This window comes from Zonotrichia albicollis, chromosome 7, assembly GCF_047830755.1.
Source record: "Zonotrichia albicollis isolate bZonAlb1 chromosome 7, bZonAlb1.hap1, whole genome shotgun sequence".
NCBI classification, from domain to species: Eukaryota; Metazoa; Chordata; class Aves; order Passeriformes; family Passerellidae; genus Zonotrichia; species Zonotrichia albicollis.
In genome coordinates, this window is record NC_133825.1 from 34,880,079 (window position 1) to 34,901,101 (window position 21,023).

The 21,023-nt window shown below is 37.7% G+C and overlaps 2 protein-coding genes across 3 annotated transcripts in view; one reads left to right on the forward strand and one right to left on the reverse strand.

The window, feature by feature from the left end:
* Positions 1-312: 312 nt before the first annotated feature.
* On the reverse strand, positions 313-13,349 carry CEP55 (centrosomal protein 55). Its single transcript, XM_074544998.1, has 8 exons — positions 12,931-13,349; positions 10,889-11,167; positions 8,622-8,663; positions 7,753-7,891; positions 5,511-5,824; positions 4,463-4,534; positions 3,725-3,850; positions 313-3,268 (listed from the first exon to the last, which is right to left on the reverse strand). Exons 1-8 carry the CDS (start codon positions 13,111-13,113, stop codon positions 3,062-3,064), a joined length of 1,362 nt encoding a protein of 453 aa, XP_074401099.1. The 5' UTR covers positions 13,114-13,349; the 3' UTR covers positions 313-3,061.
* A 1,208-nt stretch (positions 13,350-14,557) lies between these two features.
* MYOF (myoferlin) overlaps positions 14,558-21,023 on the forward strand; it is a 63,281-nt gene continuing 56,815 nt past the window's right edge. For both annotated transcript variants that reach the window (XM_005481216.4, XM_005481215.4), the window contains exons 1-2: positions 14,558-14,786; positions 20,623-20,678. In XM_005481216.4, coding sequence (XP_005481273.2) covers positions 14,699-14,786; positions 20,623-20,678 — 144 coding nt within the window. In that variant the 5' untranslated portion in view covers positions 14,558-14,698. The remainder of the gene's footprint in view (positions 14,787-20,622; positions 20,679-21,023) is intronic.

The following is a 21,023-nucleotide window of genomic DNA, read 5'->3' on the forward strand; positions in this document are numbered from 1 at the left end:
TTCCTTTTCTGTTGCAATTTTGAACATGTTACTCTTTTCATTGAGCACTAGAAGACTTATTTTTCTTTCCTCTGTATGAAATTGTAATTTTTCATGGTTTTTTCTAGACTGGATAAGCCTGCCTCTTCCATGAATTTGATCAAAAATCTGAAAGACTTCTACTACATTCATATTAGTCTGAATTTTTCTTTTTATACTAAAAATTAAGATAACCTTGTGAAAGATTGTTATCAAAACTGAGACTAAAAGCTACACAAGCAAGCAGAGTATTACAAGTTGATTCATGGATCTAAGAAAAACAACAGAGCTATCTTTCAGTTTTTATTTCACAAGCAGCTCTTCTTATAGAAAAAAAAAATGGGGAGTTTTAGCTGTCTTTCCAGCCACCCAGCGTTGCATCAAAACCACTTAATTTGCTTAAAAAGAACAGTGAGAAAGCTAGATTTATAAATACACTACTCTTGGTAAACCATTGTATTAGCCTCCAAGCTTCCCTAAATCAGCAGCTTCAAAAATGCAGTCTTCCTGGTAGGTTGAAATTCAATTACTTGAAAGGGACATAACAGAAAAAGGCTCCTGAAATTGTAAACCCAAAGTGCTTGAAGTAATGAAAACACTGCTGTTGCTTCCTGCCTTAGCAAGATCTATACTGACAGCTAATTAATTCTTACCAGTAAGGTGAGCAAGTTAGGCACAAACTTCTCTTCTGCACATATAACTAAAGAGAGGAGCAGCCAATCTCCTTCATTAACTTTGAGGGAAAAAAATTTCTGAGATTTCTTTCTAAGTAATGGAAAAAAAAGTAGTGTTATGACTTGCATACCTTATGAAGTTGGGGTTTTATAGTTGGTTTTAATTACATGTAGGTGATGACAATAGTATTTGTGGGTCTGCTTTCAAAGTGTTTTACTTCACTGGAATGTCATGTTGGTATTTTGCAACAGATACCCCAATAATGACCTGTAAAAATTTATCAGCAAGGGAGTTTTTGTGCTTAGGAGCAAAATTTATCAGGTAGGACTAAATCCATTGTTAAAGCTCAGAAAAGGTGGAATGAACAAAACTTTTTAAACATTATCACATTATGAACTTTCTGAGTCTCCCTCTACAGTACCAGTTTCTAATGCAGAAGTGTTTTATGCTGATTTAAGAAAGCCTCAGAACTACTGAAGAGCTCTGACCTGTAGTAGGCAAACCTATTTCATTTATAATACATAAAAGATAAGGATTTCTTTTTGCAGAAACTATGCTGAGTATGCAGCTGAGAATAGAATACTAGCTGATTAAGGTGTTGTTCAAAGACAAACTTAAACTTTTAAAAGTAGTTTAATTACAGATTAAAATTATTAGGCTGTAATGAAAAGCATAGTTATCATCCTGAATGAAAATATTTTTAAAAATATATGAAATTAAGACAATTTCTCTCATAACAAAACCTTGAGATTCTGAAGCACACTTTCTGTTTTACTCATTAGTTTATCATATCTTTGGTCAGAAAATCTGTTGTTAGCAATTGAGCAAATTGTCAAATACAAACATTAGCCTGAGACACAGTCAGTGAAATTGAAAAGTGGATAGAGAATGGCTAACACAATAAATCTGGCAGAGATATTTCAGATATAAAGATACCTTTTAGTATTTTCTATCTCATGAGCACTGGATTTAATTGAGAATAGCATCAGTTGATACTACCAGTTATTTTCAATGACTTGGAAAACACCTTCATATTTAAGAATAAGATTTAACCATCAGGGATTTAAGGTGAACATTATGGGTAAAAGCGTAGTTTTGCTGCAAAGCACAATGGAGAAAGCTGATACCAGGTAGCAATCAGAATCAGCAGGCCAGAGAAAGAAACACCATGGGTACCTGTGTGTCCTCAGCAAACCACAAACTTGTAAAATGCTCAGATTTATTCTTAACTAGTGCATCTTTGTAAAATTTCTCCATTTTTATAATTTCCACAGAAGTAACTTCTTGTTGGGACTTCACTACATATGCAAGGAACAAAATACTCACAACACATTCAAGTTTACAGTAAGTGCTAGAGAAAAATAACACTGCAATTGCAAATCCATTAGGGACTCTTTTTGCCAGTTTCTAGTTTGTTGCCAGAATTTGTCATTAACTTGTGTTTTGTATTAATACCAAAATAACTAGTGACACTCCAAATACACTGCAGCAATTTGTTAAAAGCTGCACTTTGGGACATTTTTCAAATCTAAGGTTGAATAACTGACATTTCCTAACTTTAACCTCTTTCACACAGAAGCAAAACAAGTTTAATTTAGCATAATTCTATATGCAAAATTCAAAACTGGCCTCTGACATTGTCTGAAATATAAACTTTCTTTGCACCAAGGAAGCTTTTGTTTGCTAGGAAGTTTGTTTTTCTAAGGTTAAACCTTGGTCAGCATTTTAGTCACCCCTGATGGTGGTTCAGGATAATCAGCTACTTAAGATTGATGGTTTGAACATCAATCTTAAGCAGCAAAGATCTAACATGGCCCTCCTGAGTTTTTATGTATCAAGATAGTGATATATTCCACATATATATGATATATAACACATGTATGTGTATACTAAACACACTACACATATATACACACACCATGTATAAATAAATATATATATATAGTGCACCTATGAGGGCCAAAAATCTTTTGCAGCTATTCTTGTCAGTTAAGGTACAAGCACAATAATCAGGATTCAACAACCAAGAACTGGGTATGCCAAAACTAAAACATAGTCTGATACAGTAATTGTGCTTTTACTATTTCCTACATTTAATAGTGCAAAAAAAAACCCGTCAGTAGTTTACTCTTTAAAATACTCATAACTCTAAAAATATTTCTGTTTGCAACTAGAAAATGCAGTAGCTGTTTTGCAAAAACATGAGGTAAAATACTGAGGCCAAATTATAATGTTAATACTGTTTTTGTGGAACTGAATTATAAAATCAGCAGTTGTTTATACAACTGCGAGAAAAAAGCTTTAAAAGATCTTTTGCCAGGCATATTGGCAGCATATATGAAGCAAAGATAGTTAGTTCATTTGGAACTCAAGCTGTACAGAAGTCAATGTGTGCCAGTAATTCTCTATGCTGGCTTGTTGGATATAGCACTTTACATCTGGGACACTCAAGAAAACTTTCATCAAGGCAGCTGGAATGTTTCAGGGGAGGACTTCTGTCATATGTGGTCAGCTTCTTGTCAAATACAGCTTGCAAGTCTTCTTGTGATTCCATATGTCCAGATTCCCGGAGTTGCTGGAAAAGGAGGAGCTTCACTGTAAGACTGGGACATGCATGCACTGATCAAACACTGTAGGAAAATATATTAAAGGCTTGATGGCACACAAGCCTTGGGTGTGTTACAGCACTAAGGACTGTGCCCTGTTCACCAGCAACATGTGTGAGTGGCAGCACATTGCATCTTTGCCATGGTGCAACAGACAAAACTGGCTGAGACAGTGACAGAGAGTACAGAGTGTTCCCTGCTCAGCACCCTGCCTGTTCTGGAGCTGCTGCACTGCTCCTGCTCCGTGCCTGCTGCAGAGCAAAGCAGCGCCTGCCTGCCTTGCACAGGGCTCTACACCTGGGGAAACAGACATAAGGGATGCAGGGACACTTACTCAGGGTTTGAAACAAGATCCCAAAGCAAGATGTGTGTTTTTGCAAAATCCCTGACTGAATTCACCTGTGAGTTGAATATTCAGTACATACCAGGGGTTCCAGACGGGTTATTTTCTCCTTGGCCTTGCGCAGCTCCTTGAGAACATGGTTTAACTCAAGCTTCAGGTTGTGGCGATCAAGCTTCCCGTTCTCTAAGTCTGTGGTACATATCTGGATCTGGCAACCCAACAAAGTGAGAACTTAAAGTCAAAGTTAGTATGAATTGGGAGGGATGTTTCCCATTTATATATTTAAAGCCAGTTTCACTCTGCAATAACATATTAAAACAGGATTAAAAGGAAAATTTAAATGAAAATTTTAAAATTGCTGTTGCTTTCATTACAGTGAAATTCACATGTCCCCAGTTATTAAAATCTCCCTTAGAAGAGGTACAGTTATTTTGATTGGAGGGTGTTTCAATTTCAAATAAAGAAAATAGAAAATATGCAATTATTTCTATAAGTATATCAAAAATATATTGCTAAACTTTAATTGGATGATTAGTTTTAGGATGTTTCCTGTGCCTTATCTGAGGCTTTACCTGTTTAATAAGTGATTGTGGAGAAAACAACATCAGGTTTGATCATGCCCTCTTAGCAGTACAAGGTTACAGATTTTCCTCCTGACACGTCAAAATTTTTGAAAGCATCAAGAGATTATGCGCAATTGAATATTCATGTCTAGCATTACTTTATTTGATATACTAATAATTCTTAAACGTGAAGCTAGTCTAGAAAGACTCTGTGACTAACACATTAAATATCAGCACTTCAGGACATAATTGTGTACCTGTTGTTCCAACAAAGCTATTCTTGTGTGTTCTGCCTCCTGTCTGAGCAATGATTTACGAAGAAGCTGCACCTACAGGGCAGATGAACACTTGTAACAAACAACATTCATATACAATAGTTAATAAGCTTAAAAAGAATTCATTTATAATGAGATGGAAGCAAACTCTTACATTCCAATGCCAACAGCAAATGTGTGCCTGTTATGCAAGAACCAAACTCAATTCAAATCATTACTTCCCCAAGGAAAACCCTAGTGAAAAATTATTATTGCACTAAGAAGGGGGAATACAGGATGATGTTATTGTTATAAAAAGAAAAAATGGAAGCCTGGTGATTGCCAGGATGCTGACAAAAATATACTCCCAAAACCTATGTTTGTACTAACATGATATTTTATCTTAATAAAAACAAACTGTGATTTTTTTTAAATAAGAGAACAAGTTTAAGAGAAAGTACTATACTATAATGATTAAGTAAATGCATACATTAAAATATTCTCTGCTTTCTGCATGTATCAACTTTTACGATAATGCTGTTGTTCAGCTTCAAAAAATAAAATAAAATAAAATAAACATATTTTAATCATTATTGACCAGTGAGAACCAGTCTGTCTTTAGAGAGCTTAAGTGTTGTTATGCTTTTGGCCTACTTTGGTGTCTAGTAAATTTTATTCTCATATTTCAAATATCAGTTGTATTTTAGCTGCCAGGTGACAGCAAATATTAGTGGTATTCCATAATTAGGAGCACATGATAAAATGATTTTTTAGCTTTCTTGTTCTCATTTACTATTAGTCTTAAGGATGAACTATATTAGAATCAATTCAGTATTTTCTCCCTTCTCTTTTGTGTCCCTTAAGACTAGGGAAATAAATTGATAAAGAAGTTTCATGTTTAAACAATTCAGTTTTAACCTCAAGGAATGAGTCTAGATCTATGTGAAGAACGGGTACCAGAGAGAGAGATGGTCCATTCTGATTAACTGTGAATTTTTATCTCTCTCAATTCTTTGCTAATGATCTCAAACCTCTGAATCCATCCACTTACCTGACATAAAAGATCTTCAGACTTTTCTTTTTCTTCCCTGAGCTGTTCTTTGATAGTTTCATTTTCCTGTTCTAGTCTTTGTGCTTTCTCTTTCATTGTATTTTCATTTTCTTGAGTCTTCATTTCAGCAAGCCGTTGTGACTGCAGTAAGGCATTCAAACTCATCATTTCCCCTTGTGTTTCTTGATATGTCTTTTTAAGTTCATTGAGCTCAGATCTCAGCTGGGTTATGGTGCGTCTTTCAGTCTCAGGATCTCTCTTAGCAGTCAGAAACAGCTGGTCACAGCATTCTTGCTTTTCCTCTTGTGGGTGACCTTAATGAGTCAGAAATAATTGAGTTAGTAATGTGAAAAAAAAAAAAACCACTTAAAAATCAGAGCACTAAATCTTTAACAGCATTTTAAGGCTTATTAGTAGAAATTGACATAGCAGGCTATTGCACAGCTCAGATTAGAAGCAAACTTTGGTTGAAACAGCTTTCAGTATTTATAATACATCAAGTCTCCTTACCAATACACTCACTGTATATTAGTAGAAAACACAGTTCTTCTAAGGCCTCATGCATTATACTGACACATGGGAATCTGTCCCAAAGCCACTGGATTCCTAGTTCTGTTTTCAGGCTCTTTAGCCAAGCTCATGGCATTACTCCCTCCCCAGAGATACCCTTGGGGATGTGATAGATTCTACTTCAACCCTTTTGACCAAAGCCAGACCTTCCACCGTCTTTTGCAGACCATCTTTTAGTAGGCCATAATTTACTTCTAAAGAGTCAATAGAAAGGACTAGGACAGTTCTTTTGATTAATAAATGCTTGCTTCCTGGGTAGCAACTATTACTTAAACCAGGGTTAGAAAATTTCTGCTTATAGACCCAAGAAAAGTTTAATAAGTAGGAAAAAATTAAGAGGCAGACTGCAAAAATTCAGAAGCAATACAAAATATATGTAGAAGCAGAATGAGGGAGGGAGAATTTCACGGCTTTTGCTGATTTTTGGCACTGGAAGTTTTGTTACTGCGACAATTTTCCTATTGAAGACTTACCCTAATTATTCAAAGTGTAATTTACTAGGGAGAGTTTCCTGCTTCAATCTTCTCCCTTCCCTCACTATGAACTAAGCCCTATCTTGTCATTAGCCAATTTTTATAGGGCAGTGACATCCTCAGAGAAAGACTGAGTTTTTCCCCAGAAAAAGTTTTTTTATATATATATATATTGAACTTGTATAGCTAGGTTCTTAGAAACTTGGATTTCTGCTACTGCCTAGCTGTTTGAAGAGAGGAACTTGTTACACCCTGACTTTAAGTCTCCTGGTTGCTCTTGTGGCAAAGCTTTGACTGCAGTAACTCTGTGCAACATTTTCTGGTGAGTTGAGTCTCTAAAAATACTGTTCATAGATTTCTGAACAGCACCAAAACAAGCTTGTGATGATATTTCAGTGTTTTCCAGAAAGAGTCAAGCAGCAATACAGAAACCAAGCCACTGCCCATGAATTACTCATGGCAAATCTGTGGGTATGCTCTTACTCCACACAATGTTTGCTCTGTTTAGTGAATTTACCTTGCAGGTCAGTTACAGAATGTATGAAATCAATAATTTGGTAATAAGAAAAGCAAGTCAATGCCTTCTGGTTCTTCTGCTTAATACGAATTTAATTTTATTAATTCTGAGAGGTGTGCCGTATTGAGGAACTGCACAGCAAGGAAGTGAGCTGGAGGTGGCCAGATCTTTATTGTGAAACACTGCTCTGGAGAGGTGCCAAAACCTATCACAGGTTTTCTTGCCCTGTAACAACTGTTCAGCTGAGTAAAGAACATGGCAATCTTGAGTCATTTTTATAATATTTATTTTGAAAAAAGTAAATTTAAAAAAATCTGATCCACACCTAGCTAATAAATCCTTAATGCTTCCATTATGTCTACTGAAAGTGTACTTTGAAGGATGGGAGATGTACATCTATTTGCCTCAACACTTTCCACAAATAAAGAGGTTGCTAATAGAGTGTCAAGGCTGTTAAAACCATCTTTGAAGTGGATAAGAACAGGAAGTACTCTTGGTCAAGTAACATAGATAGATAACATGAAGCAGAGGAATATTATTTAACCAAGTTTTACCATTAAGAAGCCAAAGCATTGAGAACAAAGCCTTGATTTTAAGTGTGCTAGAATTTGTTTTCAGAAAATTTAATTCCATTGATAATTATGGTTTGGGTCACATGTGGGAGTAAAAATGAAGTTGATACCTTCTGAATTTGATTTAGATTCCTGCTGGCTAACGATTTCTGCCTTCTGTTCAAGTTCAAAGATCCTTCCAAGCAGTCCCCTGACATATGCTTCCCGTTGCTGGTCATACAGGAGCCACTGCTGATTTTTCTCAAGAGCCTTCATAAAAAGAAACATAAGAACAACAAAAAAGTCTCTGGTAATTAGTCAGCTTTTAAAAGTATTTGTCTTATGTCTTCAAAATATTAGAAATTATTAAAGATATGCTAGATAAATCTGCTGCAAACTGTAATCTATACAAAAAATAAATAAATCCATCTTCATTTGGAAAGTTAATTCAGGATGCTGAGCGTAAGTTAAAACTGCAGCAATGGGAAAATTACTTAAAGAACAAAGGCTTTTATGAGTCATGCCTAGATTATGAAGAATTGACTTTTCACTCTCAAATATAAAATAACAGACCTTGAAAATGGAATAAAATGAAACTGTATCATTGCAATTTAATTTTTAAGAACAAGGACATGGATTTTTTAGCTGCTTGGCTCATTGACTTATTCAGTTTGGAAGGGACCTCAGGAGGTTTCTAATCCAACCACACGCTATCCCAAGCAGTGCCAGGTTCCCAGAGGCTTCCGAGTTGTCAGCAACCACTTGGTTCTGATGTTCTAAACAAGGTCTTTCAAAGATGATGGAAAATGTTAATTTTTTCTTTTGCAAGTTTTTTGGATTTTAAATTTAAATTAGTGCCTTCTGACAAAATCATTTTAGTAATTATATTTTAGACAGAAACATACCCTCTGAGGTCCCATACTACCCCAAAATGTACATGATGATAATTTACATTCTTCTGCATCTCAATACAGATGGTTGAAATTTACAGGAAACTTACATCTTTCAATTGTCTTTCAATTTCTGTGCTGTTTGTCGCTTCCTGCGGACAAAGAACAACTTGTCAGTGTTGTTTAAAACAAATGGCTGAAACAGCAAAGCTACTCCTGCACAGCTATCAATCTCACATAAATAGCATAAGGATATCTTAAAAATTAAATCAGATGCATTTAAAAATTAAAACAGATGTGCCTTTTGTGTTTAAAGATCTTTATAGTTGGTTGCTGGGTTTTTTTGAAGGATCCAAGTTATGTAGAAAGCCATTTCAGATATTTAAAATAGACTCTTCTGCAAAATATGTGATAAAGATTTACGTGAAATTTATTCCATAAATTGCAATTTATGCAATTCATAGTTACATTAAAACATTTCCTAAGGAAACCATAATATATTTTTTGCTGAACTGCTGTCTTGGAAGTCCTGAAGGGTGTTCTGCAAAAAGGTTTTGAAAAATGAAGATATTTAAGGGTATTATTTATGTACACAAGAAGAAGTAAATGTTTTTTTCTGTTTTTGTATCCTCATACATTTGACAATGATCCAGACATACAGGAGGAGTTGGGGGAAGCCAGAGACCTTGATGCTTCTCTGGGATAACAGGAAGACTGTGAACATCTGGGAAATTGTGAAGGCCTGTCTGCAGGCACAAGGACAAAGTGCCTGATTTTCTGAGCCTGACCTCAGTACAGTGAGTATCACTTATGTACACAAATGAGTAGGAGACTTCTTGAGAGCCATCTAAAACTGGAGAGCAGTTACAGCCATGTTTCTCCCATTCTGACATGTAACTTCTCTGCAGGATACAAAGTGATTATGAAATTGTGTAGGTATATGTCAGAGGGAACTTCAGTGAGAAAAAAATTGTACATTACTTCCCAAATCCAAACTACATTTCTTCCAACATTTTTCTATGGATCTTGGAACATGATTTACAACAGAATTTATAGCTGAAAAATACAGAACTTTGAATGCAATTATTAAACTTAAACACTTCCTAATAAAAATAGGATTTAGAGACACTGAGCTTGTTTCTATGAACATCAGAATCCTGCCTCAGTAAAAACTTTCTCAAAATTGTGTTATACAACTGTTGTTTCCATTTCAGAGCTAGTGTGCCACCTAGCAGTTTCAAGCAGCATTGCTAGACTTGTTTTCAAGTTCTCCAAGACATCCAGTAAACATCACTGTCCTCTATATAAATCAGTTACAATTTTAAAAGAAAACTATGGTTTTAAAGTAATACGTATTTTGGTGGTTTAATGACAAAAATATCATGAAAACCTGTTGACTTAATACACACTTTAACACCACTAATGAAGTTCAAAGTGTCTTAAAATTTAAAATAAATACGTTGCATTTAAAGTGGTATTTCTCAATAAACTGCATTATTGGAAGTAACTATCTATACATGTGTTACCATTCAAAAGTAGAAGATGGAGATATTCTGTTATGTTTTTAGCTATAGCAGAATTTCTAGAAATTGCTTAACTCCCTATGGAGGGAACCAGCACCATCTGCAGGTCAAAACCTGGAAAAGAAAGACTTGCAGCCACCTACTTTTAGGCACCTGTACGTAAACAACTTCCCTGTACTCCTCATGGAGTTACTAATGCATTTTCCAAAGATTATTAGAACAGAGCAGGGGTGGAAAAACAACTGTAGAATCCTAAAAGGACTTTTGAACCCTGCCTAGGGTTGGCACCATATCTATTGACCACTTCATAATGAGAGGAGAAACTCATTATTCCTGTCCTCTGCCACATTGAAGAATTTACCATGTGCGATGCCATAGAAAGTAAAGACAATTAGTTTTAACAACTGAGACACAAATGAGGGTTCATAAGAGCAGAGAGAAGAAAGATATTCTCATGACTGAAGCTGAATTGGGTGAGGAGCTTAGTTTGTCTTTCTTAGTGCCCCATGTCTCTCAGCACTGCTGCCTTCTCACAGAGCACACAGATCTGAGATGGCACAGTGCCTGCCTGAGCAGCAGTGGAGCATCCCAGCAGCATCACAGGTCACACTACCTGTGTGTGACCTTCAGGACAGCAGGAGAGAATTCCCTCCCCAGTGTGCTGCCTGAAGTGTGCACTCTGACTGTTCCTCATTTAGAGCTTGATCTGGATACCATCTCGCTTCATACAAGAATATTTCAGCATGCAACACAGCTTGTAAGAAAATTTTTAAAATATTCAGTTTTATAGCAGGTATTGGTGCTTAGTGGGCACAAAATCCAATTTGAAATTGCAATATTTCTTCAGTCCTTACCTGAAAAGTACCACTGGCTTCGTTCTCAAGATTGGAGCATTTTGCCATGACTGCAGATAAATTACATTTTAACCTATTAATTTCTTCTGATAGAGAACAAAGTAACTGTTCTCTTCTTTCTGCTTCCTTTGTTTTTTCCTCTAGTTGATTTTGTAGGAAGGACACTTCACTGGTCTTGGTTTTGGACATAAGCTTGTCTTTCAGGTTTTGGATTTCTCTGTCCTTTTCTCCAAGAAGATGGTTGTATTTTTCTTTTTCTTTCTCAAGCAAAAGTATTTTCTAAATGAAACAGAATAAAAAAGTGTGTTAGTCTATGCATCAAATGCATTAGCAAGTACTTTGAGATTATCTGAGCAGCAGGGTCTAGTGGAAGGTGTTAGAACTAGGTGATCTTTAAGGTCTCTTCCTACCCATCCCATTCTATGACCTTATGATTCTAAGAATATCTCACTTTCAAAGTTCTCTTAGCCTTTAATTAGCTGAGAAAATTACTTATAACTCAAAGAAGACAATACTGAAGTGATCATCTGAAATCTATCAAGTGATAGTAAAACCAGTCTGAAATTCTCAAAACAAGGAGAGAATGCAAAGAACCAAGTTTCACAGGCTTGGTATGTACTCAGTTTTGAATAAAGATCACTACAGTATATGACCCTAAAACAAAAGCAGTACAAGAACTCCAAAACACTTCCAGCAAAGAGGTTGGTGCTACCTTTCTTAGTTTATTTCTTACCATATTCGGTTGCAAGAGCCTTCTTGCAAATCTCATGATAGTGAGTAACAGAAGAGTTATAATAAAGCATTCGGGAGAAGCATCCTGTTTTCCATGTTATCTGGCCCTGTAATTTCAAAATGTGTTTTAGCAGATATTTTCAACATGCACTCTTTTTCCAGTAGGCCTCCAGCACAGGTATTCATTACACACAATTGGTACTGCATTTAAGATGCCATGGGGCTCTGCATGGACATCAGATGCGATAGCATTTAATTCTGCTGAGAAAGGCTCATGTTGAAATCTTGCATGTTGACATCAAGTCATTAGAAAGAAAAACTGAAAGCAAGTGATTTTCAGAGAGCCTCAATTAGGGAGTGGTTGAACACCACCACTCACTGAAATTAAAATAGTGACACCAAAGACTATCTGGTGTATCTAACACGATGGTGATTTTGCACCTGTTTTTCCTAGTTTATAGGAAACCAGTATTAAGCAACCAACACTGAGCCGACAGCAAACACCAAGAGAATCAGCAAATACACAGAGGAATCTAGCCAGAGCTGTGCATGAGCTGCCCAGCCATAGCTCATCCTTGGCTTAGGACTTCTCAACTGACGTTGTGGCACAGACACATGGCACAGCCCTTTCATAAAAAGAGTGGCCTAGAAATATTAATATGCCTAGTCCACATGAGTTGTATCCTTTTCTAGAGTCCATCTAAAGTTTCCCTGTCCTTCTGGGAAGCCTGACCAGGTCACCTAATAAGTCTTGAAATTCTCTCTCTGCAACCACAGGTTTACCTCGAGTGATACAGTCATACAGATATACAGATGCTTCTGTACCTTTCAGTGTCTTAGTTTCTGCTCTTTAGATGCAATAGAAGAATAATGTAATGACCTAATTACAGTTTCATTTACCTATAGCTGAGTGGGAGCTTGACAATTCAATTCAAACAAACACTCTGCGATTTTTGGCATGTTCTTAATCAAATGTTATCAAACGTTAAGCTCTTTGCAGGAAGTGCTTAAAAGCCTTCTCTGAGACGTGTTCCATTGGACACATGAGGACAAGTCTTAATGGACTAACTGGCACGTGTGGCCTCATGTCTTTGTATTTACCAGCCTTGTCAGATGAGTATGATTTCATTAGCTCAGCTGTCATTGAAAAATACCTGAGAATGAAAGTGTGAAACTAAAAGTTTGTCTGGACTAACACTACTAAACCAGTTGTGACATCAAAAGTTTTGAGAGGAAAGGTGAGGCTCCTGCTGCCGAGTGCCGTACCCGTGGGACGCGGCCCGCGCTGCCTCGGGGAGAGCCCGGCTCACCTGCAGGAGCTCGCTCCTCTCCGGCTCCGTCGTTCTGCCTTTGCCCGTGGCCACCTCCTCCATGGACCTCCGCGGGGCAGCGCCCTCCCGCTTCCCCTTCTCGAGCCCTCCGTCAGCTCTGGAGCTGCCCAGCTTCAGCCCCCCCTTGCCAATAATTCGGTCTATGGCGGTCTTGGCGTTCATCTCTAGGCGGCTGTACAAACCGAACGAGGCGCTACGGAAGAGCGGTTCCTTCTAGCGGGCAGGACAAGGCTTCCAACAGCTGGAGGCGAGTGCAAGCGGCGCGGGCCTTCCCGGCTCCCGCGGGGCTCAGAGGGGCCGCGAGTCACGGTGCGGGGGGATCGGTGCGGGGGGCACGGTGCGGGGGACACGGTGCGGGGGGCACGGGGCGGGACACGGCTCGGCGGCGGCTCCGTCCGGCCCCGGCCCGTGCCGCTTCCGGGAGTTTGAATCCCGCGGCTCGGGGCCGTCACTTCCGGGGTTTCCGGATGGTGCCCGCGGGCGGTGGCGGCAGGGGCGGTGTCCCCTCGTGTCGCCGCCCCCTGGTGTCGCCGCCCGGGCGGTGCCGTCCCTACCCGGGGCTCCCGGACGCGGCGGTGCTGGGCCAGCAGCAGCGGGCTGCGGGGCGGTGGAGCGGGGCGCCGTGGTGCTCGGGCCGAGCCTGCAGGGCCCGCTCAGTGCTCTCTCTTACGTGTCTGTGTCCTCATTCCTCCCTGAGCATGTGGGGTTTTTCTTCTCCTCTCCATCTACCCCAAATCTAATAATTTTAGAAATTACAAAGTAAGCTACGTGTCGTGTGACCGTGTAAAAACTAGGCTGAACCGCGCTCACTTGTGACTCCTTTAGCTGCCTCTCCTCTCTCCTCGGGGACACGCGTGGCAGTGGCAGCGGGAACCATTCGGGTTTTTACCTCTGTTCACAGCTGAGAAAAACTGACTCTGAGCACGGGGGAGCTCAAAGCTCCTGTGCTTGTCATGTAAATGTTACCTAGGTCATGTTACCGCAGTGTTTGTGCACGTGTTTACGACAAAACATTCATATGCCTCCAAACTGTACAGAGTCTTGTCACTTTTAATTTATTTTTTGCTCGCATTTCCTTAATACTTTCAAATTTTTAGTTATGGATGCATATTTCAAGAATTCTACTATAAATCTATTATATCCAGGACGTTCCATGAGGAAGCCGCAGTGTCGTTCCAGAATCCAACAGGAGGGGGAGGACTCGCACTGTTTTTTGGGATCAGCGCCAGTTTCTGACTAGGCTGGCGCGGAGACAAACCAAAAGCATTTGCCAACAATGAAGTTCTCAAAATTAGGGGGAAAAATATAAGCTATTGTGGAATTTCATACCTTGGTGTACGGAGAGGCAGATGCTGTTTAGATCGAGTTCTAGAGTCTCGCTTAATGTTGATGCTGCATAACAGTTAACTCTAGCCTTGGTTTCTGACGAGAGATTTATCACGCAGTTTAAGAATAAAAGCAGCAACAAGAAAGTTTTTGCAGGATTAAACAGGATCCCGTTACGGGATTTCACTAGCGAGAGCTCTTTCTGTGCAGCACGACAGAACCTGGTGTCAATTTACAGGACTGGTTTTTCCCACAGCTTTGAGCGGCTAGTCCGTCATAGATCCACCCATAGACGACCTCCTTTGCTGTAAACCAGTAATTCCCTGCCTCCTCTTCCTGCTAGCATTTCAGTGCAGAAGGGCTGTGAAACTGAAGATTGAATTCCTTCAGTAGTAGTCAACATTTAGGGAAGAGGGAAACAATGCTTCGGGTGATTGTGGAATCTGCTACCAATATCCCCAAAACAAAGTTTGGGAAACCAGATCCTATCGTTTCTGTTATTTTTAAAGGTAAGCAAAACTGACATAAATGTAGCCAGAAGAGAAGTTTTGTGAAAGCTAGTGCCCTTTGTAAGTACCTGAAAATCTGGGAAATCATGTTTTCCTGGAATTACATCTGATGTAATTTTAGGGAAGACTTTTTAATTAGAGACAGGAGTTACCTGAATGAAGTTTGAACTGGGTGGAGCATATTGATCTGTTCTGAGCAGCTGTGCTTCTGTCTCAGGATCCACATTTTACAAGCTTTTCCAAAGGATTAACCTATTGCTTTAAAAACAAATCTAATTCCGTGAATGAACCCACTTTTAATTCTGATATTGAAGATTACCTTGTTTTCCATCTGAAAAATCATTCCTGCCTTGATTACTTTGAACAGGCACTGCTCACTGTCACACACATACAATAAAAATGTGATTTATTGTTGTTACAAGTAGTATACTGAAATAGCAGTAGTACTATTTTGGAAGGTATTTGATTTTGTTTGAGTTTGGTTTGGGGGTTTTTTTTGGTTGTTGTTTTTGGGGTTTTTTTCACAAACAGAGTTGCACATCAAAATTTTGCCTGTTGAGATTATCTAATGACAAGAATATGGAAGGAAACTGTATTTTTCTCTTTCATTGCTCATCAGTTATATATAGAAGAAGGAGAAGATTGTGATAAAGCATTTGTATGTAAAGCTAAATATGTTTTAGATGTACTTTACTTGTTGCCAACATTACCTCACTTGGCTAGACTAGAGGAACTTGATTTCTAGTATTGATTTATTTTTAAGGTGCCAAAACCTTTAAGCCATTTTGGATCATGTAATACATCAAACCAAACTGTGACAAACAGGCATCTTATCTCCTGGTGACCTGGTTTCCTAACTGTGCTCTGAAATCCAAGTGCTGTTTTAAAGTGTGAAAAATCCTTGCAGGAGTTTGTCACCTTTAGAAACCAAATCTGAAATCATGACAGCTGTGGGATGAAAAAGGATGAGGCACTGCACATGCAGAATCTTAACTTTCAAAGTAACATGTTTTCAGATACATTTATTTCAGCATCAGAAAGATGTGAAATCATTCCATTTGCTTTAGTTTCCTCCTTTTTCTCAAGGTTTATCTTTTTTTTTTTTTTTTTTTTACCCACCCTGTATTAGAAAAAGTGGCAGAGCCTGTCTCAGTAGCTTTTGGAACTTCATAATTGTTAAAATATGATTTTACTTGCCCTGCAAAAAGTGAATATACTGTCATTTCTCTGGTTTGTTTCACATTCTGCTACTTCTTAAGTATCCATTTTCTTTTTCCAGTTCCTTGTCTCTCTTTGTTTTCCTGCCAGTTTTGCCTTTCTGTGTTGCCTCTGTTCCTGCAGTTTTCAGACTCCAGAGCTGGTTTATGCCTTCCTTTCTTTATGCTTATGTGTCTGTTGTAAACATTTGTAAACATTTCTTCCGTGGGCTCTAATGCAGCTCACTTTTACCTAGTAAATAGAAGTTACAGATTTTTTTTTTCTTCATTGCTTGATTTGTTTTTCAGTCCTTCAGTTATCCAAACATAGGAATTGGATAACAGACATTAAAGGAATGAATTTATATTTATCCTTTATCTACTATATCCAGGACATTCCATGAGAAAGCCATGTACGAGAACTTGTACTAGCCATGCACTAGAATTTGGATTTTTAATGTTCCCAAACATGCTTAACCAATGTCAGCTTCATAATTACAACAGGGTTTTAGTGGGATATTTTATTTCTCATTATCCTGCTGCTTCTGTTTATGTGATTTTACTAAATACCAACAGTCTGATTTTTTGCTTCCTGTCCAGAGTGATTCAAGTGGGACGGAAAATACCAGGCTTTTACCAGCTATTAAGCAGCTCTGATTTAATTTGTAAGTGGAGTGCCTGCTACCCAGTGCAAGGACAGAGTCATATCTGAAATATGCTTGACTTCTAGCTGTTTATGTTTATAGATGTTTTTTTATATCCACTGCTGGTTTCCCCCTCACCCTGTTGATGTGTAGAGATGAGAAACCAATCTTATTTGGGGAAGAATATGTCAAAGGGCATTAATCTTTAACTTTAGTCCCTACCCAGTGTAAATCCTGGGGGACATAAAAAGCACATTTGGGAGTGCATATTCTAGACTGGGAAAAACTTAAACATTTGCAGGACTGTGGCCATGGTCCTGCAGGAAATTTTAATGTTCTTGTTTGACTCTGGAGTATTCTTGGTGAAGTCTTAGTGAACAGCACTCATTGACAGAAAATTGCTGTGGAAGTTGGCATTTCATTAGAACACTATTTGGTCAAATTTTGATTTACAGGGCCTTTGTTGATGTCAGGTTCAGTAAATTTAATTCTCCCATGGAAACACAGTCTTTCAGTCTCAGACCTTTACTGACATTCTGTGAAGAAAAAACTCATGATCCTGCAACTGTTAGTATGAAAGAACTGCAAATGTTTTATATGTTAAGACATGTAAGTCAATATGGTTTCATCTATGAATAGAATAGATTTAATCCAATTTTTTAAACTAAGCTGGCTACAGAATGGGCAGTTAATATAATTGTTACAGTGATATATATTAGCTGCATATTAGGAGGAAATAGGCAGCTGTTTTAGTTCTAATGTAGCAGAGGAATTTTATGCAAGCATTTCCCTTTTTTAAAAACACATTTATGTCCAGTCCAATGGGATGGAACTTTTATTTACTTTAAGAAAAGCTCACAGTTCAAAGAGAACTACACCCTGAGAGTAAACGAGTATCGCTATCTGGAACTGGGTGCTGTTCTTGCAGAATTCTGAGTTTTTCACTCAATATGAGACAATTCATTGGTCAAATTACCATGAAAAACTGTTGCAATTTGCTAAACTGGCACTAAGTGATAATTATTAAATCAATATAATCATTCTGGTTTGTTAGATTCTTGTTTCACTGTGTAAAAATTAATTCAATTGCTTGTTTGTGCAGTCAATGCTAGGATATTTAGTGCTTTGATCATTTATTTTGGCTGCCTCATTCCACTTTATGCAGGGACAACTGAGATGAAATGGCATTTAATTTGATTAATCCATCTTGATTCAATCTGTGCTTAATCTAAGAGCTTTTCAACAGGCCTGCAGGCCTGCAGTAGTTCAAAACTATTTTAGTTTATATTTCAGTGTGTGGAAGAAAATAGTTTAATAGAAAATAGTTAAACTGGATATAAATTTTCTGTTTTGCAGATAGTTAAATTATCTACATTTAATTTCAGGGTTTTGGAGGTCTGCCCATTTGGTCCTACAGTTGCTGCCATCATGCAATCTGAATTCTCCTTTGACAAAAGTTTTGTGGGATACTTAGTTAACAGAAATATGATACTGTCTTAAGTCTTAGACTTAGGACTGTTGTAAAAGATAATGTTTGCTTCTGCTATTCCCCATCTGCTCATGTTGATTAAAATTGCTAGTTATAACAGAAAAAAAATTAAGATGGAAACATTAAGTGTTTTGCTATTCTGTAATATTTTTAATGATGAACAGTTATTGTTTAAACAGCTCATCTTAATTTTTTTTGGACACTGAGCAATTAAATTCTTATTACAGTCTTTTCCACCCAAGAATATTAACTAGCATGTTATATTATAAGGTAGTATGGTGCCTCCATCAAGATAAAGTAAATAATTATTTTTTCTACAGTACCACAGTTACTGTAGCTAGTTTTTAAAGAAACAAGTATAGCGTGTTTTATCTGTATCCCTTATAATTTCTTTTTTCATGGTAGGGTCACACAAAAAATGGCGACTGGCCCTATTGCACAATTTATCCTATGTGGTTTAGTCTTGGTTGCTAAAGCTGCAATCATTACCAGCAGAGGAAAACAGCCTGAGGAGCTGAAACTTTTGTGAGCTCCTGGAATAACTGAGCAATCCACCTCACCCGCTGTGGCAACGGGCTTTTTGATTGGAAGAAGAAAGAGCTTTGCCAAGTGCTTAAAACAAATATCACCACCACCCAGTGCATTAAAATACCGATAAAAGTGTCATAAAAAGGAAGTCAGTAAAGAGACAGGAATATATGCAAAGTATTTCCTTGAGGAATGGGAGTGTTGTACTCTGACTAAAATTACAGCTAAACCCAAAGTAAGCTGTGCTTCCCAGTGTTTTTTCATCCAGCTTTCACAGAGATGCAGAACAGAAAAAGGTGTTTTTCTCAATGTAATCTAGAATATGCATATTAGTGGAAACATAAATCTTGCTTTTGTGAAAATGGATAATTCAGAGTGGAAAATTTAGCACCTTGTTAAGAGTTGTTCTGACTGTTGCTCAAACCAGAACTCACAGTTACATTTTAGCTTAGGCAGGGATCATAGGACTTTTATCCATTAGTTCCATCAGGATCAGGTCTGTAATTTACTATCCTTTTTACAATCAGCTGTAAGTGTTCCTTTTTTTCACTGGCAGTGGAAACATCTTTTCATCTCCCATGTTCTAGAGGGACTTGGAATATCCCTGCCCAACCCCAGTTATTCTGGGATCGCCAGTTTTGAAAATGCTTTGTCTCCTATTAGATAGCATAAAGTTGAATTTCTCTCACTAGTTTGGTAATTAGTGCATTGTTCTGCAAAATGTCAGGCAGAACATGTCAAAATGTATGGCATGTTATGAAAGCACTTTGTCCTACAATGTGAGTCAATATCCTGTATGAATTGTAGACAATTCCTGTTACATAAATGGGAGTCAGTTCTTGTAATTTGCAGCGTGGGCTGATTTTTTCAGTACATCCCATTCTCATCCAATAAAAGGGCCACCACAGCCAGCAAGCCTGACCAGTGGGTATATGAACTTGCCCATTTGGCATATCTTTGCTCTTGCTTCCCAGGCTAAGTACAGTCACAACTTCAAATACCAAAAATGCATTTATCTTTACTGGAGTCTTTAAAGACGTGGAGTGTGTCTAAAGCTTGGACTTCTTGTGGTGGCTGAGCATTTGGAGATCAGCAGCTGCTTTACACCCTGCACTTAAATGTGCTTGTTATCACTAATATATGCAATCTCTGTTTAAAGAGCTGTGTGTCTGTCTGTGCTCTTTTGTGCTTCTGAGTGTCAAAAGACTTGTCCTCCACTGGAGCTAAATATTGTAACTGAACAGGAAAAATAATGCCAAGCTATGTTTAATTTGCACTACATCACACGTTCTCATGATTTGTAGATTGCCCAACTGCAAATTTTACCATGAAGTATAGAAAATTTGCAATTTTTGTAATTTTTAGGTAAGTTCAGTGAAGTCCTATCTACATAACCTCTGGAAACCCCTTTTCTGGAAGGATTGCATTTCGTCTTACATACATGTATATTTGTTCTAATATTTGCTCTTTAAACCAGACAGTGCTGACATTGGAAACATATTTCCTTAAGAATTTTTTTCCATGTGATTTTATTCCAGAGCTAAACATTCAAAAATATTTTGTATCTCAAATATGGTACATATGTAACACATTTTCTCTACTACTTTCAAAAGTAGTGCTTTACTGCTGTCACTTAGAGGTTACTGTTTGGTTTGATATCTCCAAGTCTTTTAGTCTGTCTTTTTTCATCATTATTGAAGGTGAAGCTAAGGGTCATAAAAGGTTGCAAAATCTAAATATTTATTTTGCTTTTTGGAAATACAATTAGCTGTGCTTAAGCAAAACAATAAAAGGCCTCAACTACTAAAATTGCCCAGGGGACTTCTTGATTGTAAACCGTGCAACTTCTGGAAGAGGTAAAAACAATTGGAACATTTGGTTTTAAGTTCAAACCTTCTTTAGAAAAGTGAAAGGAAAAAATGTTATTATTTGGTAGTGATTTAGCAAAAACAATAATAATGCTTTGTTTATATTTGCAGATGAAAAAAAGAAAACAAAGAAAATTGAAAATGAACTCAATCCTGTTTGGAATGAGGTAATGTTTTTTAAAATAAATCCCTTGTCATTTCAAGACAATGCTTGTAAAGTCATTAGGTCAGTTTAAACAGCTGAGCAGGTTGTTGGAAAGGGATCTGGTGCAATGTGTTCTGTCCAGGTGTTAGTAAATGCAGGTGAATGGATTCATCCTGCGCCATATATTACAATTCATTAGCAATGTGTTAATGTAAAATTAGATGGATAACTGATGAGTTTTGGCCTGGTTTTGTTCCCACTTTCTTTCCATCAAAATGATACTCAGCCATTGTTTAGCCACGTGTATGGGAACATAATGGGATCATTTATTACATACCAGGAAAAACCATACAGAATTAAAGAGAAT

Excerpts from the sequence above, each read along its gene's own strand:
- CEP55 (XM_074544998.1), bottom strand. The coding sequence starts at position 13,113 with ATGAACGCCAAGACCGCCATAGACCGAATTATTGGCAAGGGGGGGCTG. Across the intron at positions 8,664-10,888 it reads AAGCCAGTGGTACTTTTCAG|GAAGCGACAAACAGCACAGA; the intron begins GTAAGGACTGAA and ends CTTTGTCCGCAG. Across the intron at positions 3,269-3,724 it reads TAACCCGTCTGGAACCCCTG|CAACTCCGGGAATCTGGACA; the intron begins GTATGTACTGAA and ends CTCCTTTTCCAG.